Consider the following 24388-nt stretch of genomic DNA (forward strand, 5'->3'; position numbering starts at 1 on the left):
GGCAATTAGTGGCTTCAAATATTTAGAAGCATCTTTGAAGAGAATGTGCAAAAACTGTTCTCCAAATGAGGAAAGCTAGAGGGATATCCCAATTCATTCACTTACAGAGAAAAAGTAAAGAAAGAAGGAGGGATCTAATTACTGCTAATGACAAGACATGAGTAGGTCACTTCACACCACTTCCAAGTTAACTAGATTTAACCTTGTTCCAGTCCACTGGGCAAAGTTAAGAAGATAATTTATAATCTAAATAGTGACTGTATTATATAATGTGCATTCTGGCATCTCGGTAGACCCTAAGTACAGAAATAAAACTAAATCATAGTCATTACCCACCAGCAACTCTTACAGGAAGACTAACAAATGAGTAATTTTTTAAATAATGATACATTTTTTGCACACTATGTATCTTTTAGTTACATTCTCCCAGTTGATTACATCCCCAACAGCTTTTAGATAATCAGATCTGACACTTTCATACTGAAGGTAATAAGCATACTACCATATATCAGTCTCCCAAAGTAGAATAAGACCTCTGGTTCCTTGCAATGGATCCTGATTAAAACAGGCAGCAATTTGTAAGTGTCCTTATTACTTAATGAAACCAAGCCAACCCCAATCTGAACCTTGAATGCCAACAGATACAGCTGTCAACTTCTCCTTAAATAAGTCAGAGGAAACAAAGTAACGTTTGCTGGCTTCTAGCAACAACCTTTAGTGTTCTCTCATCATTAGGGCTTATGTTTGCTCTTTTTTTTTTTTTTTTAAGATTTATTTATTTATTTATTTATTTATTTATTTGAGAGAGAGAATGAGATAGAGAGAGAGAACATGAGGGGGGGAGGGTCAGAGGGAGAAGCAGACTCCCTGCCGAGCAGGGAGCCCGATGCGGGACTAGATCCCGGGACTCCAGGATCATGACCTGAGCCGAAGGCAGTCGCTTAACCAACTGAGCCACCCAGGCGCCCCTTATGTTTGCTCTTAAAATGGAAAGAGGGCTATGGCCTCCACCACTGAACCTTAATGAAGGCTGAAGAGCTACCTGAATTATAACATTGCCTTTTGCCAAGTCCTCTTTATATTTCTCCTTGGTGGCATTCAAGTTATTCACACAATTGACATGATGCTTACTGTGGTGCAATTGCATGATTTGACCATTAATGTTAGGTTCCAGGGTACAATAATCATAAGTCAGGTGGCTGTGTGGAAACATTAGAACACACAATAAAGTAAGCATGGACAAATGATCAAAAGCACGGGCTCTGGAACAGACTCTCTAGGTTCAAATCCTGGGTCTATCACATAGAAGCTGTGTGACCTTAGGCATGATAATTAACTTCTCTCTTTTTCAGTTCCTTCATGGGTAAAATGTATATTTTAATATTAGCTTACTTCCAGGGCAATTGTCAGAATAAAATGAGATTCTATGTGAAGAGTGCTGGGCGCCTGGGTGGCTCAGTTGGTTAAGCGTCTGCCTTTGGCTCAGGCCCTGATCCCAGAGTCCTGGGATTGAGCCCCGCATCGGACTCCCTGCTCAGCGGGAAGCCTGCTTCTCCCTCTCCCTCTGCCACTCCCACTGCTAGTGCTCTTCTGCTCTCTCATTCTGTCAAATAAATAAATAAAATCTTAAAAAAAGGGGGGGGCTAACAACAGGACTTGGCACATAATAATAGGCATGTATTTAGTGTTAGATCTTACTATTCTATCTGCCTGGAGATATGAAGCCTGATCTAAATCTTGAAGTAGGAGAAGACATTTGCTAGATGGATGAGGAGGGAACAAATATTCCAAAGAAAGAGAATAGTGTGTTCTAGGACAGGGGAGAATACGGGCAAGAGATTTAACATGGCTGAAGTGCAAGGGAAATGGCTGGGGTCCCATCCTGAAGGCCACTCTACATCACGCTAAGCCATTTGCATAATATATTTATTCTCAAAACCAGGGAGTATTTTGAAGACTCATCAGCATTCAAACAGAAAAGTGACAGCTGGCTGGTTGTGGTCCACTGCTGACTAGCCTAAAAAGAGAAGTCAGGGAAAAGAGCAGTATAATACGCATGGCTCTTCTTTCTCTGCAGAGCTCTCCGATACGAGCACAAAGTGCAAAAGTGCTTTAGAGTTTCTTATTAGCTTTGTCAGGAATTGCACCCGTTGCCCTTTCCGGCAGTCATCCTTTTGGGAAGTTGTTTGTGAAAAGCTGAACCGAGAAGGGAAGCCAAGCACCTCACACAGTGGAAGGTTCACGCCTGTCAGCCCGGATGCCAGGTAACCAGTCAGACCGAGGAATAAAGATTCCATGGACACTATGAGCTCAAGTTCTATGAATAGGGACCTTCATTTGCCTGTACAGTACAGGGCCATTCAAGAGCAATTAAATTTGTTTAAAATAGGAAAGAAATGCTTTTTAAGGAAAAAAAAAAGGTTTGAAGGGATTGCAAAAGTTGATTGTGCTAAAGCACTCGGACACAGGTTTGTTTTAGTTCTCAATTGTCAAGTCGTATTTAAGCTGGTCTCTTACTCTGAAATATGATAACCTTTCTTTTCTCTGAGTTCTTTCTCCTAAATTAATAGCACTGTCTCTAATTCCATTCGCAGCAAGCAAAGAGTTTATTTTACCAGATAACAGTAGGTCTGGTGATCAGCCAATGTCTAAAGAACCACTAGCCAAGTCAGTAGTAGGCCAAAGACTGCAACCAATAGACACTACTCACTAAATTACTTTAAAATCGACTTTCATCTTCTCTAACAGCTAGTATTATTCAGGTTGAGTTTGGAGACAATGGCAAGTATGGATAAAAAGACCTATAAAAATAAAATTATATTAGGGTTTTGCAAGAAAAAGAAATGGGTAGGCACATTATAATATGGGAGACAATTTAAGATGAAAAAAATTAAAACTTTATGTTCTGAAATAAATTGCAAGAGAAATTAGAAGAAAAAAGTCCAAATCTAAGAAAGTCATTCGAAAAGCTACACTGCAATCTGCATTTAAAGTTATCTCTTCCAGGAGAGAATTTAAGGAACACTGCGACTTTTTATAGCATCAGTGTATACCTCTCTTTCTCCTTTGCTAAGGAACAAAACTTCAATGGTCAAAATAAAAGTTCGGTTTCCCTTCACCACTCCCAGCTCAGGTCACGTTTCCCCAGTATCAAATGAGTGAAGTGGAGGAGTAAGAGCAGAAATGCAGATCAGCTCTCAGCCCCCACTCTGTAGTTGCCTTGAATCCCTAATGATTACACCATTTGCCCTTAATTACTGCTCCAAAGGTAGGAGGAAAGAAAAGTGTGTTTAGGATACAATGGAATTCTGGATTTTGAACACTTGCATATAATCATTAAAAACTATATAAAATGATGGGGATAACTCAGTACTTATAAAACCCTATATTCATATAAATTGTTAGCGTTGATCATGAGTATAAACATTAGCTTCCACAGTATCTTCTTCAGGACGGTAAGGACATGTACTACTTTCCCTAAAGATAGGAAAAGTCTTCATTCGGTGGAAATACTAGATCTACCACTGTTATTGCCATCACAACCAATATCATGGTAATCTCTTAGGAGTGTCTACTTCCCTATAGATTAATGTCCGTTTATTCTTGAGGCAGAAGTTGTTTATGTAGTCTCAGATGCCTAAACAATCCGAAAGAAAAATTCATTAGAATTTGCATTACTAAGTGCTCTCCTATATTTTCCCAAAGTTAGCCACTTGGTTGGGAAAAGATTATCTATTAAACAAACAAGCCATATCAAGTAATAATCAGTTCAATATCTGGTTTAGTACCAAAACTATACATATATAGAGTATATTTCATCCAATCAGTCTAAAATCAACTCGGAAGGCATAGAAATTTGACATCATTAGTAATAAATACATGATATATTATTAAATGAATATATTATTTGAAGTAAATATACAATTTATATGTTTATATTATATAAATATATAATTTCTTAGCTTCTTGAAAATTCGAACTGTGCCTCATCCTCCTCCATTAACAACTTTGGAGTGCATAAAAAACTACGTTCCTAATCCAGCAACAAACACACACACAAACGATATTTTACAAACTATTATGCTTTCTACTCTGATACCGATAATCCTATAGAATCACATAATTAGGTATATTAACAGTATAAATGATCAAAAATCACCTTTCTCCAAACTTAGGAAATTGAGGAATTTTTAAATGCGTTCTATAACTCTGTTTCTTATCTGATTTTCTTTAAATCAATCATTTTCACTTAATCCATCTTCTCACTAAACTCCAACACGTAGAGTTAAGCAATATTTGGTCATTCCATAAAGTCGCAGACCTACTATTATTTACAGGTATTTTTACCACTATTGCAGACCTTCACTATGCTTACCTAGAAAAACATTGAATATTGTAGAAATATTTTTATGTTTTTATGAGAAAAAACATTCAGCGAATAACTTTACTCTGCCTTGGTTTTCTCATTAGTGAAGTGAGAAGATAGTAAAGAGAAACAATCTCTACAATAATTTCTATCTCTAACATTCTTTTTAAAAAATCTAATCTAAACACCTTTTCTTCCTTTGAAAGTTCAGCTTTTTATTACACAGACACCCAACCAAGCTTGATTTGAGTCCATTCATTATCAGTCACTATCAAATAGACAACGCTTCAATAAATTAACCATAGTGAGGAGAGTTTTTTCAGAAAAGAAGCAAATTTTAAAAAAGAAAGGTGACTGTTTAGTTTGGGGTTTTGTTTTGTGTTTTGTTTTTAAATTTTTTAATTTTTTGTCAGAAATCCTACCCAAAAATATGAAAAGAGATTCATGTTTGCCTGGCTACCTATGTTTTAGGGATAACTTAACTTGAATAATATGCTCTTTCTATGTTAGTCAAATAAGGCAAACGCAGAACCTAAAATATTAATTAAATTGTAAGCAATTATACTACCTAGGTATATACATTTCTCATTTTCAACTTCACAATTTTGTTAAAAAATATGAGAATACCTTTTAGAGAGTAATTTTTATAGAGTCTCAGTTAAGTATTTATTATGAAGTAAATTGTCACTTTTAAGATATTAATAAACTTAATTTCAAAACTAGTAGACAATTCTGTGAAAGTGTCTATATTTAATTGATTATATATGTGGCACCTAAATCTGTATAAAACAAACAGTAAGATGCTTCTCATAAGATACCTGGTTTTCTTTATTGTTTTTCTATTAGACTGTGTCAATTTTTATTTAAAAACCAAGAAGAAAGACAATATAAATAATCCTAGCAGGCACTGCATTTGTTATCAGAAGTGTATCTGACCTTTTAACTGATTCATGATTAAGTAGCCACAGGGACAAACTTGATCTCTTTGCAAAGCTGGATTAGCACATACTCTGGAAGCCAGCACCATTTCACCTGCTGATCCTGGGCACTCAAAACACTCCAGCAACGCTCACTATCAATTGCTGACAAGCTTTGAAAGGCACTCATAAAATTAATCAACTTTTTTCAAGACACACTATTGGTTTAACCACCAAAGGTTGAATACCATTTTAACTAGTAAAAAATGATTCAATTAGATACTATTTTTCTTAGTATTCAATTATAACTTAACTTGTTTTTAAAGGTCTTAAAACCATCACTCTGAGCACAGCATCGTCACTATAAATTCCAGGTAAATCTCAAGTCTCTCTGTAATAAGCAATGGACTAATTGATAAAGAAACCCATAAATTTCTGAGATAAAACATTTATGTTAACCACAGGGAAATATATGAAACATAAAATTGAAGTTAACGCAAATGAATATATTATAAAAATAGCACTCTTTTATACTAAATCATAATAAATACTAAAAATTTTTAATAGGCATGTTAAAGATGACCAAGTTATAGGGTTTGGATTTGCAAAGTAGAACAATATGATTCTGTGTGAGATTATAAATTTTCTTTTAATCCATTCACTCCAAGAACTATTCTTTGTAAGGTAGATGCTTTAGGATGCTAACTACACTTTCTTTAGAATCTAATTTATTATGAACTCAGAACTCTTTAAGTCTTTAGTGTCTTAAATCCAAGAAATACAAATTTTAGATGAAAATAGGCTGTTTTAAATTACCTTTCGATTCAGCCACCAAACTGCACCCCTGCATCTCACCGACATTAATAAATTACAGTACATAATACCTTTATTTAGAAACTGGAATGAAATCATATCCATTGTTGCTTCAATTGTAAATCTAATGGCTAGCATAAGAACTGAACACTGGGTTTGTTTTTCCTTGTGTGATGATTCAGTCCAGTGTTTCTTTTTTAAGCATTAGTATACTATTATTTCCTTTTTGAAGTTTATTAAGTGGCAAAAATGCCAACAAGAGTAGATTTGTAAATATTACTTAGTGGGAAGTGATAAGCACCTAGCAACTTGATGATGCGAATACCGAATCTTACGGTCTGAATATCGAAACACTCTTGTAACTTTTAAGACAGTTCGTCAGAAATGACAAACAAAAACAACATATGATCCTTAAACTTTGCTATTTCCCACATTATTTGGCCTTATAATAATAAACAGGGTTCTTTTTCCACCATTTACTTGATGTGGTACTGGGATGTTTGTTTAAAAGTGTTTCAGATCCGAAGCTAGACTGAAAAGAGACAATTTATACAATACAGGTGTAGAAATTTGACCTTTCTGATATCCTTAGAGCTTTAAGGAAGGCCAAATGTGGAAAAGAAACATAAATATCTTCACTGAAATAATCCCTGAATGTCTACAATGGTGCCTCTTGAGTGTATATTTCATCCATCTTCATTGAAGAAAGTTTGGTTTCTATATTTTTAAATTCAGAGCTGGCATTGCGATACATTTGTCCATATGTGTGTGTAACAAGCTGAAAAAGAAATAGTAGATCTGTATTTTCTTAATGGAGTGTTCTTTTCCAGCATCACTGTGATTAGAAGGATTTTAATAGGCCCTAGGTTCTGAGGTAGATGCTTAAATTCCAAATAATAAATAAAACCAGCAGAGGGCAGAACTGCTGACGGAAATGACCAACCCAGCTGGTGACCAGGTACCAAAGGTAAAAAGCAAACTTTTGATGGATTCCACTTTCAAAGCCTCTACTATTTATCCTTGAATATATTGAAATGAATGAATCAAAATAATTGGCATAACTGGTATCCAAATTGAAGCACAATTTAAATTTGAGGCTGTGACTGTATTTACCAGGAAAAGCCAAGAGGAAGAATAATCCAGCATTGCCTGCTGCTACTCAGGAAGGTGAGCACCACTAAGCTTGCGGAAGGAATACAGACCTGGTTTCCCAGAGTTCGGCCTCCGGGAGCGCTAATTCCCATTAGGGAGAACTCAGATCTTGGCATCTACCGCGGACAGACTCAGGTTTCTGCTAAAGCCTGCGCATTTGGGATTGACAACTTCTTTCTCCCTCAGCCAATCCTGGCCACCCTCCTTCCTACCCCCCACTTCTCTGTGCACTCGCGACAAAGCTCGCTTTTCTACTCTAAGCTGTTTGGGCTCCGTTAACTCCAAAGGCCTTTGCCCGCCAGTCGTGTCTACAGCACCTAACGGACCGCTCCAGCCAGATGCCTTTGCGGGAAAGGGCGGGGGAAGGGGAGGGAGGAGGCAGAGGGGAGGAGTGAAGTCGCTCTCCCTTCTTGGGTACTGACAGGGCTGCAGTCTTCTGAGCAGGTCTGGTCATTGAATATTTGGTGGTGCCACGTAGGAACTTTCCCTTACCTCTCCCCTCCCACCCCATCCCAGGCCCCCTCCTCTTCCCTCCCAATCCCTATTCCTCCTCCCCCAACCCATTTGCTTGGCGAGTTTCATCATTCTCCAAGAGAACTGCACGTCCAACCTGCAAGAAGAAGTGGAGGTTGGGGGTGGGGGTCATAGGGGAGAGGAGTGGACTGAAATTCAGGGAGAAGTGTTTTCCTTATCTTCAACGCGTTCCTTATAAACTGCCAATTTTTTTTCCACTTAAAATCTCTTCAAAATGACACACACAGAGTGTTCTCAGTCTTCTAGATTCATCACCTCTGCTTTCTCTTATATCCCGAAAAGTAAAAGAGCCTGTCTCTCACTTTGCTTCACACAAAGAACTTTATCAAGGTTCATTTTATACCCTTTCTCTATATTTTCTCCTCAGCTCACCCTTAAAAAGATATTCCCATTAGTTAGAATCTGAAGAAACCAGAAGATGTGTTCAAAGGGCAGTCTAGGGACTATTCCTCAAACAAAAGCTTTGTACAACTGCCCTTGTGTTCAAGGTAATATTTTTTCTCTTTTCAAAAATGCTGGAAAGTGGTGAAGGGCATTTCAGCAGGCTCTGTGCCTGACAGATCTTTTTTCCTGCTACCTCTTCTCCCATTACTGTCCCGCCTACATCCATCTCTCTCTCCAGCCTTCACTTCAACCTAGTGGCAGCTACAATCTGGATTTTATTTAAAAGAATTGTTTTGGGGTTTTGAGGGGTGGGGGGTAAGGCGGGGGAAGAAGGGTAAAGAGGGGGAGGGGCACAAAATGACAAAGACCGACGGCACTCTCCCACCTCCCCAAAACCATTTTTTTCTTACCTCCTCTGACCTCTCTAGCCTGGAAGAGGAAAGTCAATGCGAGGGTTGTTATGGTGAAATTCCAGAGCCACCGTTTCGTTTTCCACCTAGAGGACCACCGCTCCATCTCCGAGCCCCGCACTCAAGTGTGAACTCAACCCACGAAACTGCGATTGCAGACCCACTTCGTCCCTTCCAAGGTATCGTCGGGGGTGTTTGCTACACAGCCATTGAGGAGGGAGAGGGGGAAAAGTCAAAGGGCTTTTTCTTTAAAATTTGATGGTTTGCTTCCTTCCTGTGTCTCGCCCCCTCCTCTCCCTCTCGGTTGGCCCCGCCGGCCGGGACCCTCCGATCCGTCCTCTGCGGGGCCCTGCCTTCAGACTGAAGGCAGATGAGGGGCTTCAACCGAAAATCTGAGAGGACTGCGTGCCCCTAAAGGCTTCATGCCGTCAGTGGGCCGGACGAGAGGCTCTGGGCAGCCCCCTCCTCCGCCCACTCCCCTCCAGCGCCCCCCTTACCCCGAGAGAAATTGACAAGCCGACTGAGGGTCAGACCCAATCACACGCCTCTCGGGCGGCCGCGAGCCCGCCCCTCTCTCCCTTTGCCCAAGAGTCAGGACTCTGGGCTAGCCCAGCCCACCAACCACCCCCCATCTCCCCTCTGCTCTCCTCCCTCCTCTCCTACCCAAATCCCCGAGAAGAAATGGGAGGGAGTTACGCGGGACGCGTGCTTGGCTCCAGCACTTTGGGAATGAAAGGAATTGCAGGAGAGCCCCGGAGCCCACAGAGTTTTCAAGGAGCTTCTGTATTCAATAAAAACAGCTACTTGTCTACTTGCACCCGTCTGTTAGCCTCTCGTTCGTCGGCGGGGGAGGGGAGGAGCCCAGCGTCTGATTTGCCACACCGCTGGAGTTCTGGGCTGGCAGCCGTAACCTTATCCTTGTGCAAAAATCTGCTTCTTATAGCAGACGTGGAACCAGAGGACTCCTTGCTCTGCCTGCTCCGAAAAGTATTTTTATTTTTATTATTTTATTTTATTTTATTTTATTTTATTTTTAATTTTTAAACTAAGAATTAGAAGAAAGGGATGAAGGTGAGATGGAGGGACCCAAGAGGTCAAAACCCCTGATCTTATAGTGAAGCTGTCCTTCGAGTGCTGAAACTGACAAGTTTCTCTCTTAAATGTTTAAATTCTGCACTACCTTCATTCAGAGTCTCGTCTCTTAAAGAGCTGAACTGTACTCATGAGGCAGGAGGAGAAAGAGATGTATGGGAGCTGACATTGAGGGGGTGAGTAATTTAATTTTCCAGCTGATTCTGACCTGATCTCGAATGAGGGGGCAAAGAGGGAGGAGAAAATACAAGGAAGGCAACTAGCAGAGATCTCCAAGCGTTTAGGCCCACAGGTCCTGTAAAGGGCCTCAGAGGAGCTGAAAACATGGTCACTCCCCAGAGACAATAATAAGGGGCAGGTTTCTAAATTCCTTCTACTTACCCTTCCTCAAAGTAATCCACTTAAACCTGGAATAGAGATTCCCTGGTCATTTTTTCCAAGCTTAAATTACTCCCTCCTGTTGGCTCCTTTTTGCTCCTTAATATTTCCTGAGATCTCTTTCAAAAATTGTCTGGAACAGTGCCCAACAAGGTAGCCAGCATACATTAAGCACTTAGTAGAGATGGACTGAGTGAATGAATACATTTTCCTGTTGACAAAGACTGGACGCTATGACCAGGACCTATACTGAGTATTTAAGATGTTTCAATGCTTAAGGATTCTAAACTAAGTTTGTGAGGCGCATATGTCCACTAATCTCTAGGAACCTAGTTTTCTATTAGTAATCAAAATATACCTCATGATCCATTAGATTAATCAGATAATCCATGTATGTGGTTTAGAAGTTGGAAGGAAGGTTTTCAGAGACAGGATGGAGGCCCAAGATGGAATTGTTTAACAACATAGAAGACGCATATAAAATGAGGAAAGCAACTAATACTAAAGCAAAATAATACCTGCAACATGACTGTCAGCCTCTGTGACAAAGAAACATTCCCACATCAAGAATTTTACCTCTTCAATAATGGTTTAAAACAAACAAACAAATGAAAACCCCACTTTATGTTAGAAATGCTATTGGCAGAATGTTTGAGATGCTTTATACTAGCTGCAGAGAAATATCACCAGCTAGCTTTTCAGATTCCAACTCGAGTTCATATAATTTCATAAAATGATTACATATTATATTGTGTTTAAATGTGGAAAGTACAATTACAAAGTAATTATGATGGAAACATGGGTCAATTTACCATCTTAATTATCCTTCATCTTCTCAAAATGAAAAATTCAAGTGTATTTTCAGTTGCCAAATTTTCTGAAACACGATTTTTCTGTTCAATTCTTTGTATACTTCTGAACTTGTTTTACAGGTCTTCCCCTTGATGTAAAAGAGCAAAATAAATACAAAGTTTAGAAATATGTATTTGTAAGGCTGCCAGATTCCTGAATCAACTCAATAGCCAGAGATAGTTAACAAAGCTTGGAGCAATATGTAGGAATGATATTCCAAATTGTTTCTCAGTAGCTCTCCTTATTTTCCTGAGAGTTCCATGGCCTGATACTGTTCTAGAAGGTGAGAAATAATGCAGTCAGTCTAGCACGCCCCACCTTCTGTTCACATCTCAGGCCTTCTCACTGGGGTGAAAGGGTCCTTTTAGGCAAAGTGTCTCGAGTGAAAAGAGTTATTACTACCTTATGCTTTCTGTACTCTGTGGTCTAAATTCCTCTGGCCACTGCCCAGCTAGGCATAATCTGGGTCTGAATTAATGCCTCTGGAAGGAAACATAGTAGATTCATGGTAAGGAGTAGGTAATTATGTCTAACTCCTGCAGTTTGTAGCCAGCAGCCAGACCTAGAGCCTCCCAAGGAGCCAGCTCATAGATTTACAGGGGGGTGAATTCAGCAGAAGGAAGGGTAACACTGAACAACAAAGGGAACAGAGGGAAGCTGGAAGGCACACACCTCACCACCTTCAACTTCTCAAGGCATAACTTCCAGAAGTATCACTTCCTAGGTCATCTTTCAGCCAGTCCTTGCGGTTCATACATAGATTCAGAATGTAACAGAATATGGCAGTTTCCTTGACATAGGTCTTTAGTTTGGAGCACAATTAGCTATATGACATTTCCTTTTTTGTCACATTAAAAAACAATGTTTGGAGTTGTTTGCTCAACTTTGTAGAATTCATTCTGTTTGTAAGCCTTTCAAAACCTAGATGGAAATGGTATAGAGAAAAAAATTGGTCACTTCTTTTGTAACAGTATTTTAGGTTGACTGTCCATATTGGCTTCTCAGAGAAACTAAGATAACAATTTGATAATTGAGTGGGAGGTCAGATTAGGGGAATTTAAATGTTCTAGACAGTCTTCAGAGTTCATGGAGCTTTAGTGAACATTGTGAAAAGTTCATAGATCTCCCTTAATCTCTTCACGTATCTCTAGGAATCAGGGGATACAGATTGAGAACCCATGTTTTAAATATGGAGACCTCAATAACCAACCTGGGAATGAAGAAACCTGGTCCAGAGCTGGATGCCCAGAATACAAATAGTAATAAAGTATTGGAAATAGACAGAACTCTACATAATAAGACCTAAATCACTACAGGTAGAACTAGGGGAAAGAAGAACTAGATTAAGCAGTAAAATTTTAGAAAAGATGCATCATCTTTTAAATCATTCTTCTTTTCTCATATTGATGTTTTGTCCTTCCTATTTTTGTTACATATAACATAGATATTGATATATATATATAATATGTATAGTATATGTAAAGTATACACATATATGCCTACTATATGTATATACATTTTCTCCAAACATTTTACTATAACTAAAACCACTGCACCAAATTTGACCTATTGAATGAGAAATTATTATGGGGGTGGGAAACTCTCACACACATCAGAAATACTTAAAACTTTTAAAAGAAAATTGCTGTTGAATATAATCCCTTTCTTACTGTGCCTAATGGTTTGTCTTTCTTGCCCTTTTCTGAACTTAGGTCAATTATTTTAAGAAAGAAATGACTAAGCAGTTTGACATTTATTTTACAGTTTTTCTAATACACGAGAGGCTAAAAATTAGGCTCTGTTTAAAAATGGTGTTAGTCCCTCTTACCTCACAGATGGGCCATTGTACTGTAAAAAGTGGGGGTGGGGAGAGGACAGAAAAGTTTATTTCCATAGTCCATCCTCGCTCACAAGTACCCCATAGTGACGACTGGGTATTTTTTGGCACCTTTCCTGTGAAACAACTTACAGAACTTCAGAGAGATCCAGATTTAGCCCAATTTCCATGATAAAACAGACTCTTCATGAAAAGTTTGGTCTGTTGGAGTGCTGAAGGAGCCAACTCAGAAATGACTGACCCATCCTGTTTAAAATAACCTAAAGAAAACAAAATGTAAGTGAACCCACAACAAGCAAGGAATATATGGCCTTGTACATGCATATACACCTCTCTTAAAATATACTTTAGTTAGCTATATTCGTTATCCTCGTTCTTTGTCATAATTGTCCAAAGTAGAAAAGAGGAACGAGAACAAAATGATTCAGGGTGAAAACTTGGATATGTTTTGGACCTTTGTCAAGATATTTTTACTCTCTGTATCTTTTTTTTCTTCTTAATTGAATAGATTTGGCTTTTATTAAGCTCCTGTGTGTCAGCAAAAATATAGCACAACTTTTTACAGAGTGGTACAGGACAGCATCAACATCCCTATCAGTAGAAGTAGAAGGTGGGATTTTAAATATTTCAATGAACCACGTGTCATGGCCAAAAGAAGTACCACACCAATGATGTATCCCAGGGATGTTTCACTGTATATGGTGCCCCATCTATCATCCGAGTTGTAGTCATCTTGATTCACACTGGCTGTTCCTAATAAAATAAGGTTGCTGAAGGTAAGGATTTCAGCTTCTTTAAAGAGATTATTTCCCCTTAAGAATTTACCCATACAAATAGTGTTTTTTTTTTTTTTGGACACTTATCATCTCATAATATAAATAATAAAAGGAACCAAGATGACCACATCTATCATTGTACGTTCCCAAATAAGTAGACTCCTTTTTTTTCCCACCTCTACTCTGCCTTCACAGAGTGATCCACCCCACTGGCATTTGTCAGTATTTTTGACTTAAAATGATTATTATTTCCAGACAGCCATATGTAATCTGTTTTGTGCCTCCACCATTTGTACCAATTCATTTCATTCTGGAACCATATGCATGTGCTTTGGAAACTGAAGACTCACAAAAACAGATTTCTGAATTATATGCAATATTGCTGTTATTTTTATATGACAGTCTTATACATTCTCTTGATGCAATAACAAATGCCAAATACAAGATTTAAGGCTAGTGAATATGGTTAAATATCGAAATAGATCTGATTTTTAAAACATCTGTGATGAATAACTCCACACTTAATTTGTTTTGCAGATTCTCAGTATTTAATACCCTCCCAATATTATATTCTCTGCCAGTGCTGGTATGGTCAAGTTATTGCACATTCAAATGCTGGACAAACAATAGATCCTATTTCAAAAGTTTTCACAATGTAATCTGTTAAGACTGGAAAATCACATATGGATTTAAATGGTTGTAAAACAAGCAATATTTCATATGAAGATATGCTTTTAAATGCAAAACACCTTTGTCACTATAATAACTTTTTTATTCAAAATTCTTATTTTGTTGTTTTGGTCTTCATATAAGGCAGGGATGTGGTAATCTTAATAGTTTCATTTTAAGGTTGAGGTTAGGCATACTCAGAATTCAAACTAGGAATACAGAAACAAGATGTGACAAAAATTTTATTTCACACTTCTACTCTCATTATCAATTATTTCCTTATAAATAATGCATTTTTAGAATATATCTTTTTGTATTTTATAGTAGTCACATTATTTTTCTTATAAGATTAACTATTAAAATGAATAAAATCCCCAATACTACAAATCTTAAAAATAAGGAAAGGTAATGTTACTGACCTTATTTATAGCTTTTAAAAAAAATCTATAAATCTAACTAAAGAGTTATATCTTCGAATACATTTCTAAGAAATAAAAAGCTTGTTCTTAAAGATAAATGAAGATAAGTTCTGTTTATCTCAGTGCCAGTGCTCAAGTTTCACTCTCTTCTGGAATTTTAAAATCACTTTATGACTTTATACACTTTTGCAGACAGGAAACACTACTGACATTAACCTTAAGTCATTTTATACTTTCTAAGAAGAGAAAGGAAAAAAGGCATTCAATATGATAAACAGAAGAAATATCATTATTACATTAATATTTTGTAAATGTGTGGAACATCTTGCAAATTATAAGTATTACATAAGAACTTCTAGTTCAGGTCGCCTGGGTGGCTCAGTCAGTTAAGCATCTGCTTCGGCTGGTCATGATCCCAGGGTCCTGGGATCCCTGCTCAGTGGGGAGTCTGCTTTTCTCTCTCCCCCTGCTTGTGCTCTCTCTCTCTCTCTCTTAAATAAATAAAATCTTAAAAAAAAAAAACAACTTCTAGTTCAAAATTTTAAAACTTTGAGGCACAAGATATATCAAGCCTTAGATAAATATCTCCTTCTATACTACACATTTCCTTCTAAACTACACATTCATTCTATGTTGTATCTTAACATCTTGGTTTCCTCTTCTCATTGAACTCTGCATGCTTTTGTTTACACTTAATCGTGCAGTTTAATGAACATTTAAAACACGAAAGAGTCTGTTTAAGTGATTTTGCCCATTATTTTAAAGCATTGGAAATTTAGATATGAGTCATTATATTCCTGAGACCCAAGATGGGATTGGATCCCCAGGAAGATACTGGCAATATCATGGGACTCTTACCAACCTGGAAGGAAGGCTGAACACCAGCGCCACTGATGAAACAAAATTTTTGAGGTGTAGACAATCAAGACAAAGTTCCACATATTCCTTGAGGCATGGTTTACTGGAATATTTTACTATATCAGTGTTCAAACTTCAGACGGATCCATTCTGCTGATACAGTCTCATCAAGTTTAGATCTCCTCCTCATTTCTACCATTTCATGATAATAGGAATTGTGTATGGTTTGTGTCTAACTTCCCGTGCACTTTGATATTACCAACAACCATCACTGCTTCCTATAGTCTCCATCGTCTTCTCTTATTATTCCTACCCAAAAATTCTGAAGCAGAATATCTGAGTAAATTTTGCTGAATGGGTAAGAATGAAAGAAGGAAATGTCAAGGAATTCATATAAGGATTTCAAATCATTGATGACAAATAAAAATTTTAATTCATATATAAGCATATTCATATTGTACTAAAAATACAGACCATGGTAAAAAATAGTGCCATGAGTTATTCTCAAAAATATGTTATATATAGGGATAGTGATTTTAAATATTTGAATGGGATATTGGCTAAAATCCTAGAACCTTAACATTCGGGTAAAGAAAGAAAAATCTATTAATAAGTCAATTAATTAGGAAATAAGGGATCCTACTTTGAGAATAACTGTTATTGCTTATAGAAAGTGATTTTTTTTAACAAAATCTATATTCTTTAGTACTGTTTTAAATGGATTTTATTTGAGATTAAACTTACATAAAATTTGATCATGTAATGATCGAAATGTTTTAAATACACACATAAATCACACACACACACACACACACACACACACACACACACACACCTTGGTAGCTCACATAAATAACTTAATGAAATGTAACCATTATCGAGACATTTTGTGATGGATATTATAGTGCTCTGAACAAATATGTACTTATTTAGTCTCTGACTAGAGACCAGGAAAGATACTGTTTATTGAAAACCTGGCTCAGTCTTCACCACCCTTTTCTTTAGCAATATTCCTGGGGAATATTTAAAAGGAATGCCTATCCACCTTATTTTTCTCATAGCCTGTGGACATCTTTGAGTCCATTTACATTCCAAATCTATTACTAAGACATTTTCCTGAATCTTGCATTGTCAGAGAATTTTATTCCTCAAAATTTCAGGACAGGGATGAAAGATTGAGTAATTTTGCAAGAAAAGCAATCAGCATGGGAGAAAATTATATATCTTAAGGGAGAATTCCAGGGCAACTAGAAGGAAAAGATGAGGAGAGAACACAAGGGAAACTGGAAAAAATAGACTTTTAACAGTCATTGTTAAGTGAGAAATGTTGAAGAAAGGGAGAGTTGTCTAAGAACAGGTTTGAAGTGTTAGTCCATGATATATTTTATTACACACCCTTTTCTCCTTTCTTTTTTTTTTTATTTTTTAAGATTTTTAAGTAATCTCTACACCTAATGTGGGGCTTGAACTTTCAACCCCAAGATCAAGAGTTGCACACTTCACTGACTGAGCCAGCCAGGTATCCCACACACCCCTTTCTCCTGCTTCAAGGACAAACATTTAGCTGAGATAGCTCAGCTCATTGCCTGTTACCCTAGGACTGAGATTTGTACTGTTGGCTTCCCTGGTTATCCGGCCTTTGGATTCCAACTGAATTATATCACTTGGGTCTCCAGCTTGCAGAAGGTAGATCATAGGACTTCTCAGCCTCCATGACCACATAAGCCAATTCCTGACAATAAATAAATAAATAAATAAATAATTTATAAATGTTTATTTTGTATATCATAAATGTATAAATATATGTTTATATATGGTTTGGCTTTATTTTATTGTTTCTGACTGCTCAACTTTTCTTGAAGCTCTTTCAGAAAGATTTTATTCTCTTCCTCCATACTATCCAAAATATTTGTTTCTAAAAGACTGTTATAGATAAACAATAGTTGTAAATAATGTAAAAAAATAATCAAAGAGCACATGCAGAGAAATCAAGATTTATATAATAAATATTAGAATCAAGAAATTGTTACTCCTCCATATATTTCAATTATAAAAGTAATAGAATCTAGAGAAAATGTTATCACACTGGCAAATTTGGTACAGACCGATGTTCTACTTTCTAAAGTAAGTGGTATTTGGGCGCCTGGGTGGCTCAGTTTGTTGAGCGACTGCCTTCGGCTCAGGTCATGATCCTGGAGTCCCGGGATCGAGTCCTGCATCGGGCTCCCTGCTCAGCAGGGAGTCTGCTTCTCCCTCTGACCCTCTCCCCTCTCATGCTCTCTCTCTATCTCATTCTCTCTCTCAAATAAATAAATAAATAAAATCTTTAAAGTAAGTGGTATTTTAGGAGTGATACACAGCTGTAGATATGAATATACCAATATATGTCTATCACTAACAAAAAAAGTAACAACAAGACAAGTTCAGGATCAAGAACATTTTTTATTTACAGCTGTAAGAAGCAGGGATGTGTACATAGCTTCAGGTAGGACAGCAATAGTCTGCTTTTATTTATCGGAATTAAGATATTTTTGAAAGAAAAATGTTTTAGTCTGCTTGGGTTTTTATAACAGAAAATACTATAGATTGGGTAACTTATAAACAACAGAAACTTATTTCTCACAGTTCTGGGAGCTGGGAAGTATAAGATCGAGATGCCATCAGATTTCGTGTCTGGTGAGGACCCACTTCCTGGTTCATAGATGACAATCTTCTCGCTATAACCTTAAATGATGGAAGGGGAAAGGTAGCTCTCTGAGACCTCTCTTAGAAGAGCACAAATCCGACTCACCAATTTTCCACCTTGTAACCTAATTACCTAACAAAGGCCCCACCTCCAAATACCATCCCATTAGGGATTGGATTCCAATATATGAATTGGGGGGTGAGAGGACACAACATTCAGTCTATATCTAATGTCATTCATTGCACCTATCAGATAACAAAGTAAACTAGTCTTATTTTGGTTCTTGTGTAAAATATCCCATAGGATATATGTCAAGCAAATCAATTGAAATCTGTATTTACTATTCTGAATGGTGACCCATACTTACGACAGGCTTAAGCTATCTCAATCATAAAATTGTGATAAATCAACTCCTCCATAAGTGGAAGAAAAATTTCCTTTGTGGCCTAACCTAACCAGAGAAGATTCCTATTTCTCACAACCAAATGAACTTTAATGATTAGGACACAATGTTATTCAGGTTGGATATGGAAAGACGGGCACAATTTCAATAGCTGGTGGACATTAGCTATGGTAGGTACCAGAGAATATTATGAGGACAAACCTGAAATAAAGCATTTTAAGGATTATATTAAAAGAGGTGGCATCAGCTTAATGCAAGTCTCTATTTCACTTTTCTTCTTAGGAGTCCGGAGCATTCACAACACCCGGTTGTCAGATAGGCAAACCCATATATGACCATATAAGCAACTATCACAAAACCACAGAATTTGCCAGGGATTAAGCCAGAAATAGCACTCAAAAAATTGAGCTACAAGTCCCACTCTTTAACCGCTAGCACCACTCCCTTCCCACAGTACATTTAGTGTGAAACAGTTTTTTGGTTTCTTTTCATGCTGTAGTCAACTGAAGTAGGGTGGAAAAAATTAAAAACAGTCCATGCACTAAAAATGCATTTTTCCTCCCATTTAAGGACCTTGAATTTTTTTAAGTGATTGAAGAAATTTTATGAAAATTAGAAACCCAAAATGTTGTTTTCTACTATTTTAGTAGTTTTCTTCTATTTTTTCACACTGGAGATGTTAAACAAATAAGGGTAGACACTTTTCATCTGTGCAGGAAATTAGACTATTTTCAGAGAAAATCTCTGAGAATAGCATCTCTGAGAAATAGCATCTTTTAGAGAGGGACTGTTAATAAGGAGCCTGTTTTCTTCAGATTCTTCAGCCAGACAAACTTTGACAAGGAAAGATTATCAAAAAGATAAAAGTAACTTTGACATTTTAAGTCATATCAGACTATTAATTTGTAGCATTTTTTAATTTCTTCCAGAGTGATGATAAATTAGCATTTTTACAAGCAGAGAATTCAGAGTTAAAAGCAGTTTGGTGTCTAGAGAGTCAGTAATTTGTGAAAGAGCCTCTTTTTCCCCTTTCATTTCCTGTTTTTGAACTCCCTCCACTAAGCAGCATTCAAGCAAAGAGTAGCACTGTGCTTCAGCACAAATGACTAAAAGTGACATTCGTTATTTTATTTATTTACTTTTTGTTTCTTTGGGCAGCCTGCCTGCAGACAGTGGGACTTGGCGAACTGCACTGCCTTGCAGATGTGCTAACTTTAACTTTTTTCTGACAGAGATGATAGCTTTAATGACGCTGATTTAAATTAGGCAGGAGATTTGACTCCTGGAACACTAATTGAAAATATTTGTCTGACTCAAGGCTAATCGTTCAAAATAAAGTTCTCTATGGTCATATGTGTATCACATTTTTAATACTTAGGTAGAAAGCAAGTCATTAAATATGTTTTTAAATTTCAATAAAAAATCCCATACCAACAAAATTTATTTGGGTGTTCAAAAAGACAAGGATAGTTTTAAATGTTCTTCATTGCATATTGCTACTTTTATTCTTAAAATGTGTATCATGTTCCCGTAAGTATGCTTAATGCTAATACTAAATAAGGATCAAGAATTTTGATCTGAGTAAATTGTGATGAATTCACTTTTTGAAAAATAATGAAGGCATCTCAAACTAAATATTTTCATCTGAAAAGGATTTAGTATAAATGAGAAAAGTTTTGATTAAAGAAAGAGTATGAAATTTAAGTTTAACAGTCATAAATAGTAATATTCAGTAAATCTTGACCCTGAAAAGGGTCCTTCTAGGGTATGGTCCTTGATTTCCCAGAGTTCAGTCCTAGAGTAATTTACTTTGGTGTTTCAAACCCTGCATTCTTCTCTTCACCTCAGACCAGCTGAGCTTTGAAGCCTTTGAATTCCTCTTTCATAATTTCAGCTCTTCATGGTGCTTTGAAATGCATATTTTCCAGAAATAGAGTATTAGTCACAAAGAAAGGAGTCAGTTTGGTTTCATGATCAGATTTTTTCCCCCATATTTAGGTTGTCCCATAATAACTGATCTTTGAAGCTGTGGAACTGGGTTTCTAGACTCACTTCAATCCGGGTGGAATTTTCCATATACCTGCTTAGATTCTATGGTTTCTGGTAACAACTTCATCATTAATTTTGTCTTACCCATTCATAAGGATAGACTTAATTTTCAGATCAAACACTTGTTCCATTGCAATTTATAATTTTATAACATTTTCCTCTGTGACTTGTTTTGACAAGAATTTTCTGAAAATGGTAAAATTAATTTGCCAAGCAGGATATCAAGAAACTGAACTTGTGAATGGCGTTTTCCTGCTCTTTATATCTCCAGGAGGTAATTCAATATACTAAGTCTTCAATGAAAATTTGCTGAGTGCATGAATGAATAATGAATCAAAAAATTTTCTGTATTATTTTTTAAGTACACATTCCCCAGAATATAGCATTTGACCATAACTGTGCTGGTTGCTGTTGGAAACATAAAATAATTTAAATTTCTATAGAAATTTCACCAAAAAATCAACATACCAACAAAATTCATTTTGGTATTGAAAAAGACTGTAATATCTTTAAATGTTCTTCATTACATGTTGTTTCAAAGAATATCAGACCTAAAGGAAATATTGAAGATTTTAAAAATTCAATCAACTTATTTGATAAACCAGGAACTAAAGATAGATTAGTTAATGGCGTTTCCTCAATTCACATATATAGCAACATATGTTGGTGAACTTGCTTTAAAATCCAAATCTCTTTAACACCATGTTAGTGTACCTTCTACAATGGGCAAAATCGTTCCCTTTCATACTATCCAGCAAAGTAAATATAAAATTATCTCAAACACACATACACACTCACATATTTATAAGAAAAGATAGTTAAATATATTTATTTTATTTAAATCATATTTTCCTGAGGGCGGAGCAAGATGGCGGAGGAGTAGGAGACCTGGATTTCATCTGGTCTCGGGAATTCAGCTGCATAGGGATCAAACCATTTTGAACACCTATGAACTCAACAGGAGATCGAAGAGAAGAACAGCAACAACTCTCTGAACAGAAAAGCGACCACTTTCTGGAAGGTAGGACGTGCGGAGAAGTGAATCCGAGGCGATATTTGGCAGGATAGATGGTAGGGGAGGGGGCCTCTGTCGGCGGCTCCTGGCAAATGATAGAGCAACAGAGCACAAAATCAGAATTTTAGAAGTTGGCTCAGCTGAGGGATGTTGCTCCAGTGGCTAAGCGGGGAGTGGAACTCTAGCGGGACAGTGTGGTCTCAGGACCCTCAGGGTCAAGAAAGACCGGGGGTGCCTGAGCGCAACAGAGCTCCCAGGCATCAGAGCAGGGAAGCCGGCTGCAGAGACGGAGCCGAGGTGTGGGGTGTCAGCTCGGGGTGGCCATAAACTGTGATTGGCGACACAGTCAGGGCACTGCTCCTCCAGCGGGGACCCAGCAAGCAGCAGATCCGGGGAGACTCCCCTTCCTCCCCTGGGAGGAGTGGCACAAGAGCACACCGCAGGGATCTGCTGGGTTTGGAGACTCCACACCGAGTCGGGTGCCAGAAATAGAAACGTTGGGTCACAGGCTGGGTGAGCATGGAGTGTGGTCGGACACCGGGGAGACAGGAGTGATTGATTGCTTTTCTCTGGGGGTGCACTGAGGAGTGGGGCCCTGAGTTCTCGCTCCTCCGGGTCAGAGATTGGGAGGCCGCCTTTTTCACTTTCGTCCTCCAAAGCTGTACAGAAAGCTTGCAGGGAATGAAAGCTCCCAAGGACAAACCCGAGGAGATTACTTAGCCAGGACCCGGCAAGGGTGGGGCAATTCCGCCTCCTGCAAAGACATTTGGGAACCACGGCAACAGGCCCCTCCCCCAGAAGATCAGCAAGACCAGCCAGCCAAGACCAAGTTTACCGATCAGTAAGAACGGCAGAACTCCAGCGCTAAGGGAATACTGCACATAGAATTCATAGCTTTTTAACCATGATTCTTTAGTCTTTCAAAGTTAATATTTTTTAACTGTCTTTTTTTTTAAATTTTTCTTTTTCCCTTTTTCAACCAACATCTTATCAATCCCTTTTTTAAAAAACATTTGTATTTTTTATTTTTAGAGTCATATTCTATCCGTTCATAGTAGTTACCCTTATTTTTGGCATATATATATAAGTTGTTCTCTCTTTAAAATTTTGAGATACAGTTTCTTCTAACAGATCAAAATATACCCTAAATCTCTAGTATATGGCTTTGTTCTAGTCTCCTGCCTGATCAAATTCTCTCCCCTTCTTTTTTTCTTTCTTTCTTTCCTTTTTTTAAATCCTCTTCTTTCTTTTTTCAAACAACATATCAATTCCTTTTACAAAATTTTTTATAATTTTCATCTTTACAGTCATATCCTATACCTTCATCCTATCAACTCTTATTTTGTACATATATAAGTTTATCTTTCTTTAAAATTTTGGGAGGCACTTTCTTCTAAGAGAACAAAATACACCCAAAATCTAGTGTGTGGCACTGATCTATGCACCAGCCTGATCATATTTGATCATATTCTGTTTTTTTGTTTTGTTTTGTTTTGCTCGGTTTTTGTTTGTTTTCATCTTTTTCTTTTTCTTTTTTCTTTCTTTCCCTTTCTTTTCCCCCGGTTTCAGGTCTTTTCTGATTTGTTTAGAGTATATTTTCTGGGGACGTTGTTACCCTGTTAGCATTTTGTTCACCCATTCATCTATTCTCCTCTGGACAAAATGACAAGATGGAAAAAATCACTTCAACTAAAAGAACAAGAGGTAGTACCGACTGCCAGGGACGTACTCAATACGGACATTAGTACGATGTCGGACCTAGAGTTCAGAATCATGCTTTTAAAGATACTAGCTGGGGTTGAAAAGAGCACAGAAGTTATTAGAGAAACCCTTCCTGGAGAAATAAAAGAACTAAAATCTAACCAAGTTGAAATCAAAAAGGCTATTCATAAGGTGCAATAAAAAATGGGGGCACTAACTGCTAGGATAAATGAGGCAGAAGAGAGAATCAGTGATATAGAAGACCAAAGATTGGAAAATTAAAAAAAAAAAAGAGAGAGATAAACAACTACTGGATCACGAGGGCAGAATTCGAGAGATAGGTGATACCATAAGATGAAATAACATTAGAATAATTGGGATCCCAGAAGAAGAAGAAAGAGAGAGAGAGGCAGAAGGTATACTGGAGCAAATTAGAGCAGAGAACTTCCCTAATGTGGGGAAGGAAATAGGCATCAAAATGCGGAGGCACAGAGAACCCCTCTCAAAATCAATAAAAATAGGTCAACACCCCAACACGACATCTAATAGTAAAACTTATGAGTCTCAGAGACAAAGAGAAAATCCTGAAAGCAGCTCAGGAGAAGAGATATGTAACCTACAATGGTAGAAACATTACATTGGCACAGACTTATCCACAGAGACCTGGCAGGCCAGTAAGGACTGGCATGATATATTCAGAGAACTAAATGAGAAAAATATGCAACCAAGGATACTATATCCAGCTAGGCTGTCACTGAAAATAGAAGGAGAGATAAAAAGCTTCCAGGACAAACAAAAACTAAAGCAATTTGCAAACACGAAACCAGCCCTACAAGAAATATTGAAAGGGGTCCTCTAAGCAAAGAGAGAGCCTGAAAGCAGCATAGATCAGAAAGGAACACAGACAATATACAGTAACAGTCACCTTACAGGCAATACAATGGCACTAAAAATTCATATCTTTCAATACTTACCCTGAATGTAAATGGGCTAAGTGCCCCAATCAAAAGACACAAGTTATCAGATTGGACCTAGAGTTCAGACACAAGACCCATTGATACGCTGTCTGCAAGAGAC

At 37.5% G+C, this 24388-nt stretch overlaps 1 protein-coding gene and 1 pseudogene across 4 annotated transcripts in view; both read right to left on the minus strand.

Annotated features, from left to right (window-relative positions):
• COL11A1 (collagen type XI alpha 1 chain) overlaps nt 1-9295 on the minus strand; it is a 195981-nt gene extending 186686 nt beyond the window's left edge. The window contains exons 1-2 of one of the 4 annotated variants that reach the window (XM_027571497.2): nt 9240-9295; nt 8577-8774 (exon numbers count right to left, since the gene is read on the minus strand). In XM_027571497.2, the coding sequence (XP_027427298.1) occupies nt 8577-8682 (106 nt within the window). In that variant the 5' untranslated portion in view covers nt 8683-8774; nt 9240-9295. The other 3 variants (XM_027571506.2, XM_027571529.2, XM_027571515.2) reach the window with 3 other exon arrangements.
• On the minus strand, nt 376-1183 carry LOC113914592 (annotated as a pseudogene).
• Nucleotides 9296-24388: the final 15093 nt, after the last annotated feature.

The sequence above is a fragment of the Zalophus californianus genome, chromosome 4, assembly GCF_009762305.2.
Source record: "Zalophus californianus isolate mZalCal1 chromosome 4, mZalCal1.pri.v2, whole genome shotgun sequence".
Taxonomy (NCBI): Eukaryota; Metazoa; Chordata; class Mammalia; order Carnivora; family Otariidae; genus Zalophus; species Zalophus californianus.